Source organism: Tiliqua scincoides, chromosome 1, assembly GCF_035046505.1.
Source record: "Tiliqua scincoides isolate rTilSci1 chromosome 1, rTilSci1.hap2, whole genome shotgun sequence".
In the NCBI taxonomy this organism is placed as follows: Eukaryota; Metazoa; Chordata; class Lepidosauria; order Squamata; family Scincidae; genus Tiliqua; species Tiliqua scincoides.
Genome location: NC_089821.1, coordinates 164,233,598 through 164,249,602, shown reverse-complemented (window position 1 = coordinate 164,249,602; position 16,005 = coordinate 164,233,598). Strand labels below are relative to the sequence as shown.

At 43.8% G+C, this 16,005-nt stretch overlaps 1 protein-coding gene across 3 annotated transcripts in view; it reads right to left on the bottom strand.

Annotated features, from left to right (window-relative positions):
- Positions 1–16,005, bottom strand: part of EIPR1 (EARP complex and GARP complex interacting protein 1) — a 93,582-nt gene that overhangs the window by 65,668 nt on the left and 11,909 nt on the right. For 2 of the 3 annotated variants that reach the window (XM_066612371.1, XM_066612374.1), the window contains exon 3: positions 9,439–9,571. The exons of the other annotated variant lie outside the window; for it this stretch is intronic. In XM_066612371.1, coding sequence (XP_066468468.1) covers positions 9,439–9,571 — 133 coding nt within the window. The remainder of the gene's footprint in view (positions 1–9,438; positions 9,572–16,005) is intronic. 3 annotated transcript variants of the gene reach the window in all.

The following is a 16,005-nucleotide window of genomic DNA, read 5'->3' as shown; positions in this document are numbered from 1 at the left end:
CTTCAATTTCAGGGAAATACAAATTCATCTTGCAGATTCCAATTTGTTAGTATGGAGGCCTACTTCAAAGCAAAGATTTTCCCACATTTGGGAAACATCACTCTAATTGCTGATAAATCAAATGAAAGATTACATGATCCGGCCACTGAAAGAGTTTCAACTTCAGTATGAAATCTGGTGAAAACATAGAGCTGCAGCCTGGGGCCTTAAAGATATTATGGGCCCAATTCAATACATTTTCCACTTTTTTTAAGGTAGACTATGTCTTTACTTACAGACAGGTAAGTATACATCTGCAAGCACAGAATTTGAGATGATCACCCAGAACAATGAAGGAACAGCAGAGGGTTAAGACCCCAAAAGAGGGAAACCAAAGGAAGATATTCCTTCTATGAAGTAGAACAGCAATTTGACAGACAGGAGTAAAATCATACAAGGACTGAATCACAGAGGCATAGGGCTGTGGTTTACAAACTCTCCCAGAGTTTGAAACTCACAGTAAGTCCTTGTGGGGGCAGAGGCAGCGGGGGCGGGGGAAGGCAGCAACGCAATCCCCAGGATCGTGCCGCTCAGGGGGGCTGCAGGGACAGGGGCTGGAACTGCAGTGGCTTCCTCCCCGCCGCTTGTGCTAGCGCACCTGGGCCAACCCAAGCAGTGAAGGTAGGTGTGGGGGCGGGGAGGAGGCCATAGAGGGTGTTTCTGGGCAGGGGGAAGGTGGGCAATGGGTGGCCGGAGGCGGGCATGTGGGGAGCCGGAGGCAGGGCTGGGACACAGCAGTTATGCTGGATCTCAACCTCCGTCCCCAGGGAGAACAGAGCGGCTTCAAGCCACTCTGTTCTCCTCGGACTTGCGCCACCTCCAGAGGAGCACCTGTCATTTCCAAATGCAGCTCCTGTCATTTGCAGCGCCACCTCCAGAGGAGGTCCAAGGAGACCCAATGGGGCGTGCAGCCCTTACCCAGGGGTAAGGGGAAGAGCTTCCCCTTGCCCCTTGCTGAGCCGCTGCACCCAACGGACCTGCGTTGGATGCAGCGCAAGCCTCCTGGCTTGCCTGCTCCAGCGCAGGTTTGGATTGTACCCTAAGGGGCCTAGACCAGAGGTGTCAAACATAAGGCCCAGGGGCTGGATGTGGTCTGCGAAAACTTTTTTTCTGGCCCTCGGGCTCTCAGCTGCTGAAGTGTTACTTCTGAAAGAGTGACCCACAAGATAATTGGGCTCTCCCATATCTTGAAATATGATCAAGATTTGCGTATTTTCTCTTCTGTCATTTGCAGCTAATGTGTTCTTAAGTGAGAAAAAGTGCTTATTTCTGGTTATGACCTGTTTAATGACATCTGTATGTTGGCAACCTTCAGTCTCGAAAGACTATGGTATCGCGCTCTGAAAGGTGGTTCTGGAACAGCGTCTAGTGTGGCTGAAAAGGCCAATTCGGGAGTGACAATCTGTCCCTGGTCTGTCTCCCTGGCTATGGGCCTTCCTTCTTTGCCTCTTTGCCTCAGACTGTTGGCCAAGTGTCTCTTCAAACTAGGAAAGGCCATGCTGCACAGCCTGCCTCCAAGCGGGCCGCTCAGAGGCCAGGGTTTCCCACCTGTTGAGGTCCACTCCTAAGGCCTTCAGATCCCTCTTGCAGATGTCCTTGTATCGCAGCTGTGGTCTACCTGTAGGGCGCTTTCCTTGCACGAGTTCTCCATAGAGGAGATCCTTTGGGATCCGGCCATCATCCATTCTCACAACATGACCGACACAACGCAGGCATCTCTTTTTCAGCAGTGCATACATGCTAGGGATTCCAGCACGTTCCAGGACTGTGTTGTTTGGAACTTTGTCCTGCCAGGTGATGCCGAGAATGCATCGGAGGCTGCGCATGTGGAAAGCATTCAGTTTCCTCTCCTGTTGTGAGAGGAGAGTCCATGACTCACTGCAGTACAGAAGTGTACTCAGGATGCAAGCTCTGTAGACCTGGATCTTGGTATGTTCCGTCAGCTTCTTGTTGGACCAGACTCTCTTTGTGAGTCTGGAAAACGTGGTAGCTGCTTTACCGATGTGTTTGTTTAACTCAGTATCAAGAGAAAGAGTGTCGGAGATCGTTGAGCCAAGGTACACAAAGTCATGGACAACCTCCAGTTCATGTGCAGAGATTGTAATGCAGGGAGGTGAGTCCACATCCTGAACCATGACCTGTGTTTTCTTCAGGCTGATTGTCAGTCCAAAATCTTGGCAGGCCTTGCTAAAACGATCCATGAGCTGCTGGAGATCTTTGGCAGAGTGGGTAGTGACAGCTGCATCGTCGGCAAAGAGGAAGTCACGCAGACATTTCAGCTGGACTTTGGACTTTGCTCTCAGTCTGGAGAGGTTGAAGAGCTTTCCGTCTGATCTGGTCCAGAGATAGATGCCTTCTGTTGCAGTTCCAAAGGCATGCTTCAGCAGAACAGCGAAGAAAATCCCAAACAAGGCTGGTGCAAGAACACAGCCCTGCTTCACGCCGCTTCGGATGTCAAAGGGGTCTGATGTGGAGCCATCGAAGACAATAGTGCCCTTCATGTCCTTGTGGAAGGATCTGGTGATGCTGAGCAGCCTGGGTGGACATCCAATCTTGGGGAGAATCTTGAAGAGGCCATCCCTGCTGACCAGGTCAAAGGTCGAAGGAAGGAAGACCTCGCACTGATACCAGCAAGACCCGGGATCAGAGAAAAGTGGAGGAATTTGCACGAGCGCTTGAGGAATCTCTTCCAGGCCCAGTCGATGCAAACGCATCCAACAGATGGGAACATTTCAAGAATGCCATTTACAACAACGCCTTGTCCATATTTGGCAAGAAGACCAACAAGATGGCAGACTGGTTTGAAGCCCACTCTGAGGAGTTGACACCAGTCATTGAGGAAAAGAGGAGAGCTCAAGCAGCACACAAGGCCTGTCCCAGTGAGCGCAACCTTCAGGTCCTCCAAGCTGCTCGCAGCAAAGTCCAGCAGATTGCCAGGAGATGTGCTAATGACTACTGGCTCCAGCTCTGCTCCCAGATACAGATAGCAGCTGACATGGGCAACATCAAGGGAACGTATGACGATATCAAGCTGGCCCTAGGTCCAACACAGAAGAAAACTGCCCCTCTGAAGTCTGCCACAGGCGAGGTCATCCAGGACCGGGCGCAGCAGATGGGATGCTGGGTGCAGCACTACTCTGAGCTGTGTTCCCGAGAAAATGTAGTGACCGAGGCAACACTGAACAACATCGAATGCCTGCCTGTGTTGGAGGAGCTTGACAGTGAACCAACCCTAGCAGAACATCACATGGCCCTGGACTCCCTTGCCTCTGGCAAGGCACCTGGGAAAGACAGCATCCCTGCTGAAGTCCTAAAGTGCTACAAAGAGATCATCGTCACTGAGCTGCATGAAATCCTCTGTCTTTGCTGGAGAGAAGGTGGAGTACCTCAAGACATGAGGGATGCAAACATCATCACGCTGTACAAGAACAAAGGTGACAGGGGTGACTGCAACAACTACCGTGGCATCTCTCTCCTTAGCGTTGTAGGAAAGTTGTTTGCCTGAGTTGCACTAAAGAGGCTCCAGGTACTTGCAGAGAGCGTTTATCCAGAATCACAGTGCGGATTCTGAGCCAACAGGTCCACCACTGATATGGTATTCTCCCTTAGACAACTGCAGCAGAAATGCAGGGAACAACAACAGCCACTCTTTATAGCCTTAATGACATCACTTACTGACTAATGACATCACTTCCGGCCTTCAGCAGGCCTCATAAATGCCATTTGGCCAACTATATGAAATGAGCTTGACACCCCTGGCCTAGACTATGAGAGTGACTGCAAAGTTCCCGTAGCGTTGGTAATTAGGGGGAAAGACAGAACAAACAAAATTTACTAACAGGATAGATATAATGTGATATCCACAACTTGGCTCATCTGTTATGCTGCCATGGTTTTGTTAAAGGACAAGTAGACCTTTCAAAACCATTGACTCCAAATAAGCTGTAAATATCTCATCTCATGGTAGGGGAGAGAAAGAGTACATTTCCGTCAAGATGCCTTTAAAAAGATTTCAGCTTTCTTCTAACTCTCCTGCATCCTGGTCCTTGAGCCCAAATCTTTTTCACAGCTCCGTCTCCATTTCATCTAAGATTATCATGCAATTTCCATTCATCCCAAAATTCCTTCACTTTCTTTCAGCATCAGAGTACAGAGATCATTAAGGCTCTTTTCTTTCCCAATCATTTGTGCAGAGATTTCTGGAAACCATCTTCTATCATTGAATATATGGCAAGGTTAATGATCTTACCAGCACCCAAGACTAACTTGTTACGAAAACAAATTGGAAACATAATATGGCTGTCCTAGAGATGCTGTGAAATGCCCATGTAAACTGTTTAGACTGCAAGCAGAGTTGTAAATCTCACTTCAGATGTCCCTTAAAAATGGATGCAGAGGTTGAGTTGGGGCTTCAGCAGTCATAGAGATATCAAGTGACCCTACCCAACCTGACCAGCTCCCTCAAGACAGTAGTACTACAGTTTCTTTAAACAAGACTAGATGGTTTATTTCATCTCCCAGGTTGTCACATTTAAAAGTTGTATATTTCTAAATAGCCTACTTCACCAATTTTACGACCCAATCCTAAATTGAGCTGGTGCAGCCAGGTTGCATGGCCTGAGCGATACTCAGAGCAGTTTAGGAGGTGGCTGTAGGAGATTTTTTCCCCTTACCTCAAGTAACGCCCCAGCCTGCCTTATATAACCAGTGGCAGCCTGGTGTAATGGCAGCTGGGCCTAGAGAGAAGACTGGATAAGACAGAGGAGGCCTCCATCAACACCTCCTGGGCTCAATCTGCCGTATTCCCCCCCTGCCCAGAAGCTCCCTCTCCGCCTCTGAAATCTCCTCCTACCACACTCTTCCAGCCTCTGAGCCTCTCTGCATGAAAATCACCTCCACCAGGGGCTCAGAACTAGCTCTGGCAGGGCAGTGCATGCCATCTTTCCAGCACTGCTTCCTCATGAGTCATCACTTAGTGCTTTCCAGCACTTTTACAATGGCCCTTACCGGTGTAGCAATTGCTGTGCTGACACTTCCCTGAGACAGGATTGTATTGTCAGTTTCCTTTCCTTTCTTTCCCTCCAACACATTTACTTTTCCAGTCCTCTGGTTAGTGATTCCTGGCACCTTTGTCCTTCCAGCATTTGCTTTGCCTTCCAATGTCAGATTAAACAACTAAATCTGCTCTCTAGGAATTAGGGAACAGGAACCACCCTTTTGGTCCTGGGCTACCCTTCTCTGGTCTGCATCTCTCCCTTGTCCTCTTTAAGCCCCCTCTTTCCATTCAATTTTGGAGCTCCTGGCTCAGCAACAATCAGTACTTCCTCCAACTCAGTGCCACCCTCCCTCTCAAATGTTCCCCTGTAGCTCATTTTAACCCCCATTCCCCACAGCTGCAACTGCTATCTCTGACAGTTCACAACTATTCTATTCCAGTGTTTCTCAAACTGTGGGTTGGGATGCACTAGGTGGGTTGCAAGCCAATTTCAGGTGGGTCCCCATTCATTTCAATATTTTATTTTTAATATATTAGACTTGATGCTCCCATGGTATGTGACTGCATTTGGGGAAATGTTACAGACCTGTACTTTTAACAAGCTACTATATATATATATATAACAATGATAGTCAATGGGACTTACTCTTGGGTAAGTGTGGGTAGGATTGCAGCACAGGATTGTTAAAAATATTCCTGCTTGATGTCATTTCCAGTCATGACATAATTTCTGGTGGGTCCAGAGAGATTCTCATTCTAAAATGTGGGTCCTGGTGCTAAATGTGTGAGAACCACTGTTCTGTTCTATGATGCCTGGACACCATGTCTCTGTTCTGCTATTCCTACAGTCTTCTCTGCTACAATAATCTTGGGATCTTGCCACAATAATCAGAGAAGTCTTCTCAGTCTTCTCTGCCACAATAATCTTGGGATTGTGGTGCTAGGAACAAGTCAGGACAGCTCTGCTACGGACGGCAAGTCAGGCCATCAACAAGAAAGCCACTGCTGTCACATGTGCTCTCAACATGTGTACCAAATTTCATCCAGCACTGAGTGTTCAGCAAAGTTACTGAAGAATACTAGACAAAACTTACAAATAGAATGCTAATGGTCAAGTGAAACAGAATGTCTTGCTTTGTTCAGCCAATAAACTGTTTTGTGAATTTCACTTCTGAATTACTGTCTTGTTATTGAATTTTCCCTTGAGTATTTTGAGAATGCACAACAAAATTATTTTTGTTTACACATTGTTAAGAGGTGAAAACATGCTTTGAAATATGCAGTTCTACAGAATTTGTCTGCTTGTTGAAGTCTTTTCACTATCACTTGCAATTGGATTCAGAGCACAGTCCCAGTTCCATTCCTGAAGCAACAATTCAAGACCAAGATATGCTATACAGGTGGTATCTTCTTATCTACAAGGGTTCTGTTTCCTGCCTACCCCTCCGCCCCCCGCAGATACCAAAAACTACGGATAATGAAATGAAGGGACCCACTGGAGCTCCTAAGGCAACCGGAGCCTTTCTGAGCCTCAGAGAGGCTGCACACAGCCTTTATAAAGCTCTGAATGTCGCCTGGAGCCTTTTTTTTGTAACTTCCAGATTTTGACAAAAACTGGAAGTTGCCAAAAAAGGCTTGAGGCAGCATTCTGAGACTCGGAGAGGCCACATACAGTGGCACACAGCCTCTCCAAGTCTCAGAAAACTTCCCAGACACAATCAGAACACAGTTCTGGTCATGACTGGGAGGTCTTCAGTGGGGTAATCTGGGAGTTTGATGTCTGTGGTGAGGCAAATCCGTGGATGCTGAATCAGCGGGTAAAGAGGCCCCACCTATATACTTAATAAGTTCCAAAGCAACAGATCTATAGCAACAGTCACACACCCCTTATATGGAGATTCCCAATGTCCAACCCCAACCGTAGGCATGTTAGGGGAATTCATAAAAAGCAGGTTGTAATAAAGGCAAAAGGGATTATTATGTGGTCTGCTTGATGGCGAAAGTAGACCTCTAGCTCAGTGTTTCTCAGCCTGCGGTATGGGTACTGCCAGTGCTACTTGAGGGACCCCTAGACATCTGCCGCCTGGAAGTGAGAGGAGTGAAATGACGTGATAAACACTGATAGGAGCCTTTGCTTGGTAGGCACAGTGTGCTTTTTACACATTCTAAAAATCCCTCCTGTCCACCCTGAGCCTCTTACTGATGCTTATTATGACGCATCTGGCTTCTCAACCCAGAAGTAATTGGTGATGACATCATCACCAATTACTTCTGGTGGTACTTCCAATAGGTGGATTGTGCAAAATGGTACAGCAGGGGATAAACATTGAGAAACACTGCTCTAGCTGACATATGAAACTTCCTACCCACATACAAATCCTCCGATTCCACAACTCCGTATTCTTAACAACTTTAAGATGTAAAAGTCACATCTAACATATTAAAAATTAGACTGGTAATGTTAGCCTTCAGGTTCCAGGAGGAACTGCAAATGTCTTTCCATTTGCTACACATTTAAAAAATGCACAGTAAAGGTTACAGATTTTGAGGTTACCCCCAAGTCTTCAGCATTCTTGGAGTCCCTGATACTTTAATGAGATCTGTGAAAATTAAGTAATGCAGGCTATCTATAGGTTGTATTTCATCTCAAGCCAGTGCTTTGTCAGCTGTTCATTGTTCTAATTTTGCCAGCCACTCTGTTCCAGGATGATCTACTATCTGTTTGCCATTTCACCTTCTCAAAGAGAAAAGATTTATTGCAATCTAAGATATAAAAGAACTTGCAGCTTTGGGAAGGAGAAGGGAGAAGAAAATCAGTCCATGGTTATCACTGTTGCTACTCGCCTGCATGCACGTTGTTCTTTACAGCATATAAACTGAAAGCTTGACTGGCAAAGGCCAACTTTCCTATTTAAAGTTAAATTTTTCCTCTCCTGTTTTGCAACAGTACACTTGAATTTCAATCATGTAATTGTGATATACTTCACTTCTATTTTGGTTTTCTTTTAACATATTAAGAATTTAAGCCACTTTTCTTTCTTTAAAAAGAAGAGCCCAATCCTATGCATGTCTACTCAGAGGTAAGCCCCATTACAGTCAATGGGGCTTACTCCTAAGAAAGTGAGGATAGGATTATAGCCTCCTTTGTATAACTTCATACTTGCCTTTAAACTATACTAAGTATTTCATAAAACTCTTCTTGTTAATGTGAATTTTATTCAACCAAACTGGGTCACAGCTTGATCATCATGCCCTCCAAACCAGCATGGATTCAGAACATCATGTAAAAGGCACTGACTGCAGATGTTAAAGTGGCAGAAACAAGACTAACAAGGCAATCCTATGCACAATTCACCCCAAACATATTATGCCAGTATCTGAGAATAAGCACTTCAGCTGTGGCCATTAACATTCCCTCCAAGTCCTTTAACTACCCCTTTTACTCATCATCACCCCTGACCCTTGGCCAGGTACCACTGTAAAACTACAAAAAATTACAAGATGATTACCGGGCTGGGGCACCTTCCTTATGAGGAAAGGCTATGGCGTTTGGGCCTCTTCAGCCTAGAAAAGAGACGCCTGAGGGGAGACATGATTGAGACATACAAAATTATGCAGGGGATGGACAGAGTGGATAGGGAGATGCTCTTTACACTCTCACATAACACCAGAACCAGGGGACATCCACTAAAATTGAGTGTTGGGAGAGTTAGAACAGACAAAAGAAAATATTTCTTTACTCAGCGTGTGGTTGGTCTGTGGAACTCCTTGCCACAGGATGTGGTGATGGCGTCTAGCCTGGATGCCTTTAAAAGGGGATTGGACAAGTTTCTGAAGGAAAAATCCATTACGGGGTACAAGCCATGATGTGTACGCGCAACCTCCTGATTTTAGAAAAGGGTTATGTCAGAATGCCAGATGCAAGGGAGGGCACCAGGATGTGGTCTCTTGTTATCTGGTGTGCTCCCTGGGGCATTTGGTGGGCCGCTGTAAGATACAGGAAGCTGGACTAGATGGGCCTATGGCCTGATCCAGTGGGGCTGTTCTTATGTTCTTATGTTACAAGCAACCTTCCTATGGAATGAGGCAGCTAGATGGTAGTACCCTAAATACCAGCCAGTGCATTACGGGCTGGAAGGGCACCACGAGAAGGGTATGAAGGGCTCAGAGATATAATACCACACAAGCATCTATGAGCCACATGCACTGGAAGGCACTAGATCCTACTCCTGTTCGTTTAGCCATACTATTCTTTTATAAGTTATCCTGCCATAAACTAATTGAAAATGGCAGAAGTGTTATTATACATAAGAATGTTTGCTGGATATGCTGCAGGATGATCAACTACCCCCTTTTTACAGAAAATAATAAAAGCAGACAACACCCTTCAAAAGTCCACTTACTTTTATTGTAGCAAGTAGCAAGTACACCTTTATCTGCTGGACTGGCGCTGATGTGCCAAATTTCACCAACTTGATGCAGAAGAACATTTTTGTTTATAATGTTATTTTCATCATCAAAGTCAATGATGTGAATCTACAAGCACAAGACAAGATAACATTAGGACTTCATAAATTTTTCAGAGGCTCTTAAGTATAGATGAAAACCATGCAGAACCAGGTATGGATTTTATTTTTCAAACACTGAGTGGAAAAAAAGGTTAGTGAAATAACAAATGTACATGGAATCTAATTTAGGCTTTAGTCAGAGCAGAGAACTGATGGAATCTTTAATAAAAACTCCCAACTTGAAACTCATATGTCTTGAAATGGGCTACTGGAGATGTAACATACAGAGAGGTGGAAATTTAGATTAAGATATAAAGCTATAAGTAATTAGAAAATATGACTCAGTCCGTGCTACATTTTTAGAGGTTTCCTTATTTGTACTTTTTATGTATTTTCAGTGTTATTGTTTTTCTTTTTATTTTGTGTTTTCTTTTTCTTCTTTTTTCTTATATTATAATCAATTAAAAAAAATGTATATGTCTCAATAGATTCTGTTCTTGGACTCCACCGTGGATACTGAAAACCATGAGTCATCAAAAAAGGCTCCAGGCAGCATTCTGAGTCTTGGAGAGGCGGTGCACAGCTTCTCCAAGGCTCAGAACAGCTCCAGAAGCAACCGGAGCAAGGCGGGCTCTGAAAACCACAGATTTAGTTATCCACGATTTTTGGTATCTGCAGGGGGTCCAGGAACAATGAAGAGGCTCCACATATACACATCATTCATATTCATAGTTCATTGGGGGAGGGGTGAAAATAACAGAAGAAACAAAAAATCTATTAAGACATGAGTTCAAATTTGGAGTTTTCATTAAAGATTCCATCAATTCTCTGCTCTGACTAAAACATACCAACACACTAAAAGTAAATCAGGCCTAAATTAGATTCCGTATAAAAGTCTCCGTAAAGATCACCATCTAGTATACTTAGGCTGTAATCTTATGTTCTCTCACCTGGGACTAAGCCACATCCAAATCAATGGAATTTATTTTTAAGCAAACACAAACAGGATTGCACTGTTAGAGCCTGATTCTATGGACCTGATTTACTGCAACTAATGTAGCAACCTAAATGGGAAAAAGCTGGGGCTGTTCTATACTGTTATCTAGAGCTCAGTAACATCTTGAGCACCAACAACAACAACAACAACAGTATTTATATACCGCTTTTCAACAAAAAGTTCACAAAGCAGTTTACAGAGAAGATCAAATATCTAATGGCTCCCTGTCCCAAAAGGGCTCACAATCTAAAAAGATGCAAAAGAATACCAGCAGACAGCCACTAGAACAGACACTGCTGGGGTGACCAACCACCAACCACAGCTATTGTGAAAACTTGGAAGTGCAGAGCACAGCCAGCATTATGGCTGCACTTGGAAGGAAAACATCTGTTCCTTTCACAGAACAATACTGTAAAAACACCCATAGAAAAATGGTGGTTTGATGACTAGCTGGCCAGTGCAAACCACCTTAAATCCTGCATAAAAAGAGAGGAAGGCAATATATAAATACTGAAAAGAATGAATGAGTGAATGAATGAAGCTCTGATCCAGAACCTCTATAGCCTTTAATTATTATGGAGAAGAGGTTATTTCATTCCATCAGCCTGCTGAATTTCCCTCAAGAGATTCAGAGGGTACAGTGCCATAACAGTACTGGTGCACAAGAAATATTTCTTTCATCAATAAAATACTTTATTCTAAGTTTATAGTAAATGTTAGTGCTATAATTTCTTCACCACATTACAAAACCAGGATTTTACTTTTCAGCTTTGCTAAAATAAATGTGTCCCTTCTATTCTCAGTTTTCTAATGAGAAAAAAAGAGTAAGTACTGACTAGAGATGAAAGAAGCAAAAATTAAATTTTTTCAGTCCAATAAGCACAAAGCCTAGAATACTAAGCAATTGCTTTCCTGGATAGACCACATGGGATCTGCCTACACAATCAGCTGCCCTGAGATAAACCCCCTAATTCACTTCCATCTGCAATTTCCTGACACACTTAACACACCCATGCATCTGCACCAGAAGAGCATCCAGAGACAACTGCTCTCTTAAGTTTGTTTTACATTGTCTGCTGAAACAGATTATCTACAATACAAAGCCCCCTTTCTGAGTTTAATGTGAGTAGAGGAGGATTTGCTGAAAATCTTTCCTGAAACAGTGTAGAGCAAATTGTACCAGACTGTCTGCTTCATCTATGCTCTCACACAGCCTTCTCTAAAAATGGGAAGCCTCATGTTGAAATTATGAAGTAGTCTCCTTGACAGTGAAATTGATTCCCTAAAGGTGACCTACAAATCAAAATTCAATTTGCTCTACCAACATGTATTATATGCCCCTACTAACCATATAAAGAGGGTCACTCTGCACATAAACCAAAAGCGCCTTCTGCCCTATTTCGGGTACCTCAAAGTCAGACATAGCTGCTTTCTTCTCTCTGGTGCAATGATTCAGAACCACATCAGACCCTAAGGACAAGTGTTATTAAATACAGCATATCATTTCCAGAGGATTTTTTATTATTACTATTTTCTGTATCCTTTTTGTGTGGAAACATGGAACACGTTAAAGGTGAAACTAGACAGGATCTCACAATACAGTTTCCTGAAGTTGATCAGCAATATTCTGTGGAAGGGAAGGAATTCAAATATTCTCACATGGGTATTATAAACATCCCCTCCCAACAAACTGCTTCTGAAGTTAATAAATCTTGTTCAATTATTTGGCCTTTTATAATAAATTTATTAAAATGTCTCAAAATACATTAAGGCGAACAACTTTTTTCAAATGAGCTCCAGCACTTCAAACAAATTCCTGAGCTGAGACAATATCACTTAACAACTGGTATTCATCCTGCAGCAAGCTTCCAAGGAGGAAAAATAAATGCAGGAAGAGGAAGAACAAAGACTCAGACAAAAAGAGTGGCTATTTGGAAAACTGCAGGTGTGGCCTCAATGAGACGACTGCTTCAGGAGGCAGAAAATCAGAGGGTGAGGTAAAAACCACTTCAGGGCCTGTGTACAGGGTACCAGGAGGAGATAGCAATGCCATGAGTCTCACATGCTGCTTTTGCCTTCTCTCACTTGCTTCCCCATCTGCAGACTGCACATAGGGACATGGGCTGGAGAAATCAGCAGTGCTGCAAAAGATGCAAAGCTCAATATGTAGGTTTGATCTGCCCTCCCTAAAAGGAAGAAATACAGGTGAGCACCACTTCTGCAATGCTCTAACCAGTGACGGGTCGCACATGTGACGTCACTGCTGGTTCCTGCACACTCCCCCCAAGCTTCTGAAGATGAGGGGAAGTTGAGCTCCCCTTGCCTCCAAAAACTTTTCTGAGCTTCACAGAGGCAGTGCACATCTGCCCAAGGCCTCTGAGAGGCTCAGAAAAGCCTCCAGAGGAAAGGGGAGCACCCTTGTCTTCGGAGGCTTCATCCAGCGTCAAGTCTTGCTTGACGACGGGGCTGCCAGTCCACATCCCTCTCGCTAAGCGACACACAACTGTAAAGCTTAAAAACTGGTCTCTGTGTCACATTGTATATTTACAAAATACTCCTTCCTGACTGCACTTGTGCAAAGAAGTGATATCCAGAAACCAAGGCAAGGCCAACTTGCAAGAAGGAAATTGATCTTTTATGTGACTGATAGCATGCACATGCTCACTGAATAATGTCTTCCATCTGCACTGAGAACTATGCAGCGGTGGTTCAATAGAGGTCAAAGTTTTGCAGTAGTCCTTCCTTCAGCACCACTGAAGGGAAAGTAGCACAGTTAATACCTTGTTCAGTTGCTAACAGTTTCCAAGAGACAGGAATGCAGATGATAGCTGCAGCCAGATGATGCTACTAACTGCAGTTAAGCTAGCAAAGCAGCTAGCTTTGTGTGGCCAAAGCAGTGAGGACTTCTGTTTGGATAACACCAGGCATGAGACATTTCTTTTCCTCCTCCTCAGACTTCCCAACAAGTGCCAAAGAGTGACAAATTCTAAGGAGGATAATTGGAGATAAGACTGCTCTCCTGTATAAAGCTAAATGTTCTTTCAAGCTTCCCACACCTCCATCTTCCCACTCTTCAGGTCTTAACTGAATATATCACATTCTAGTTTTCCTCCCCACCTTTGACCAAACTTCTTCCCCCCCCCCCCCCACAAATGTCCTTCAACATGCCTAGCTCTCACTGAGGTGGTAAACCTGCATCTGGATGTGATTCTGGGGTGACGCTGGGAGGAGGAAAGAATCACTATGTAACCTGGAAATGGGTCTTTCACTGTTAAAAAAAGCTCTAGAGGCTGGAAAATGACACAGTTTGCGTGAATGTAGGAAACACAATTTTGGCACATGTTTTTGGCTTTTAAAGAGCTTTAAAAGTGGATCCCAATATCCACTGATCTCTGTATCTGCGAGGAGGTTCCAGAACAGAACCACCACAAATGCCAAGGTCCCACCTGTACTACATTTTCTATATATAAGAAATTTATTTTGTTGTTCATTAATGTGAGTTCCCTGCCACTCCAGCAATCTGAAGCACCACAATCTAGACATCGGTTTAGCACTGCAATGAGAACTCAATCCAAATTCTATTTGTCTCCAAGTCCCATGCATATATAAACCTACTGTCTATCTCAATATGCATATAGCGATAATTTCCTTGATCTACACCAATGTCTTCTACATTATATATAGCAAGTTTTTATAGTTACTGCACTACCTTGTCTCTTCTTTTTCTGCCTGAGACAAAAAAGATTCTGTCGAATCATTCGTTACTAGCTCTAGTCTCCAGACGACATGTATTAATGACACGGGCGGAGGTCTGGTCCAGAGGGTAGAGCCTCCGTTAGCCCAAAGATAATATCAGAAGGTCGCCAGTTCGAGGACACCAGCAGCTCCCTGAACAGCTGAGAATGAGACCTTGAAGCAGCTGATAAGCTGAGCTGAGTGAGTCCACCTGCTCTTGGGGTGAGCAAGAAGCGTCTTGGCTGCCCTCCATGTGAGAGATGGACCTGCTTGTCAGCCTGCGTGGGAGAACTGGAGGCCAGAAGTGAGACCAAACCCGGAAGATCCATCTGAAATGCTGTTGGTTCTTGAAAGATAGAACCTCTATGTTTGTAAAAATCCCCTTGAGGGATTTAGAAATGCCTGCCTATGTAAACTGCCTTGAATAAAGTCAGAGGAGTAACCAGAAAGGCGGTATAAAAATACCTAGTTGCTGTTAATAATAATAACAATAACAACAACAACAACAACAACACCACCTCAGCTCAAACCAAATTAGAACTACAACTGGCACACAATTGTCTTCTGTTATATGGAAAGAAAACTGCAATTACTGTTTAGTTTTCAGGACCATTTCCCCTTCCCATTTTGGAATACTGTCGTTTAACCAATTTTCACACAATTTTATACGTAGGAGGGAAGGACAATGGAATAGTAGGAGTTCAGCTTCAGTAAATAAATCTGAGGAAATTTTTGTATCTTCCATATAAGGAGAAGTTTTATTTGGGGAAACCAAGAGATTCCTCCCCCGCATCAAAATCTGTGCTTAGGGAGAAAAGAAGGGGGAACATTAAAGATTTAATATAAACATTAAATCTTCAAGAGGACTGCTGATTTATCAAGAAGTTCAGCATATATTCCCCTCCTCAGGACCCCTAAACTGTAATTAAAAAAATACTTTTCTCCAAAGGAGAAGCATGACAACTACTACTGCCAGGAGTAACTGTTACTCAGATTATACTCTGAAGTGCTTTACTTTATGACAAACACTCTGCAAGCATTAAAGAATAAGATGAAGTAGGGCTCCTGAACCCCATTTTTGCTACCAAGCACAGTATCAGATTATGCATTTGCTTACAGTAACACAGTATTAATGAGGAGACTATAACCCTATGCTTTATGGGTTAAGATTCCTTTAAGGCATTCCACCCACGACACCTGGCTGACAGCAAAAACGTTGTTAGGCAGTGCAACCTTGATGTCAAGCTACCATCTGCCAAAAAGTGTTCGAAGATTCACCATTACATGACCCAGGTAGAGACGAGCGCTGCTAAATTAAGCACTAACAATATAGGCTCATGACACTTCTTGGGGATTAATCACCAACTAAGGAGCTGATGGCTTCAAGCACAGCTAAAGGCCATTAACCCTATCAACTCATTAACACCCAGAGAAAGTGCCCTGCACCTCAATTATTAACACAGGCACACATCAAGGGGGTGGGGGAGAAGAAGAAAAGTAGTTTCAACTGGAGTTGAGAGTTATTGATAAAATGTGGAATTAATACCCTGACAGTCAAGCTCATGCCAACATTTTCCTTCTTTTTCTAAACACTTGATGGCAAGTAACTTTCCTCTGCTACACAAAGACAGTGCTGTCTTCAAGTACATTTATTAACTAGCTAAGGAAGAGCTACACACCACCAGAGGCACAAGGCTACCGCCAAAAACAGCAACTCCATTTTGAGTTTT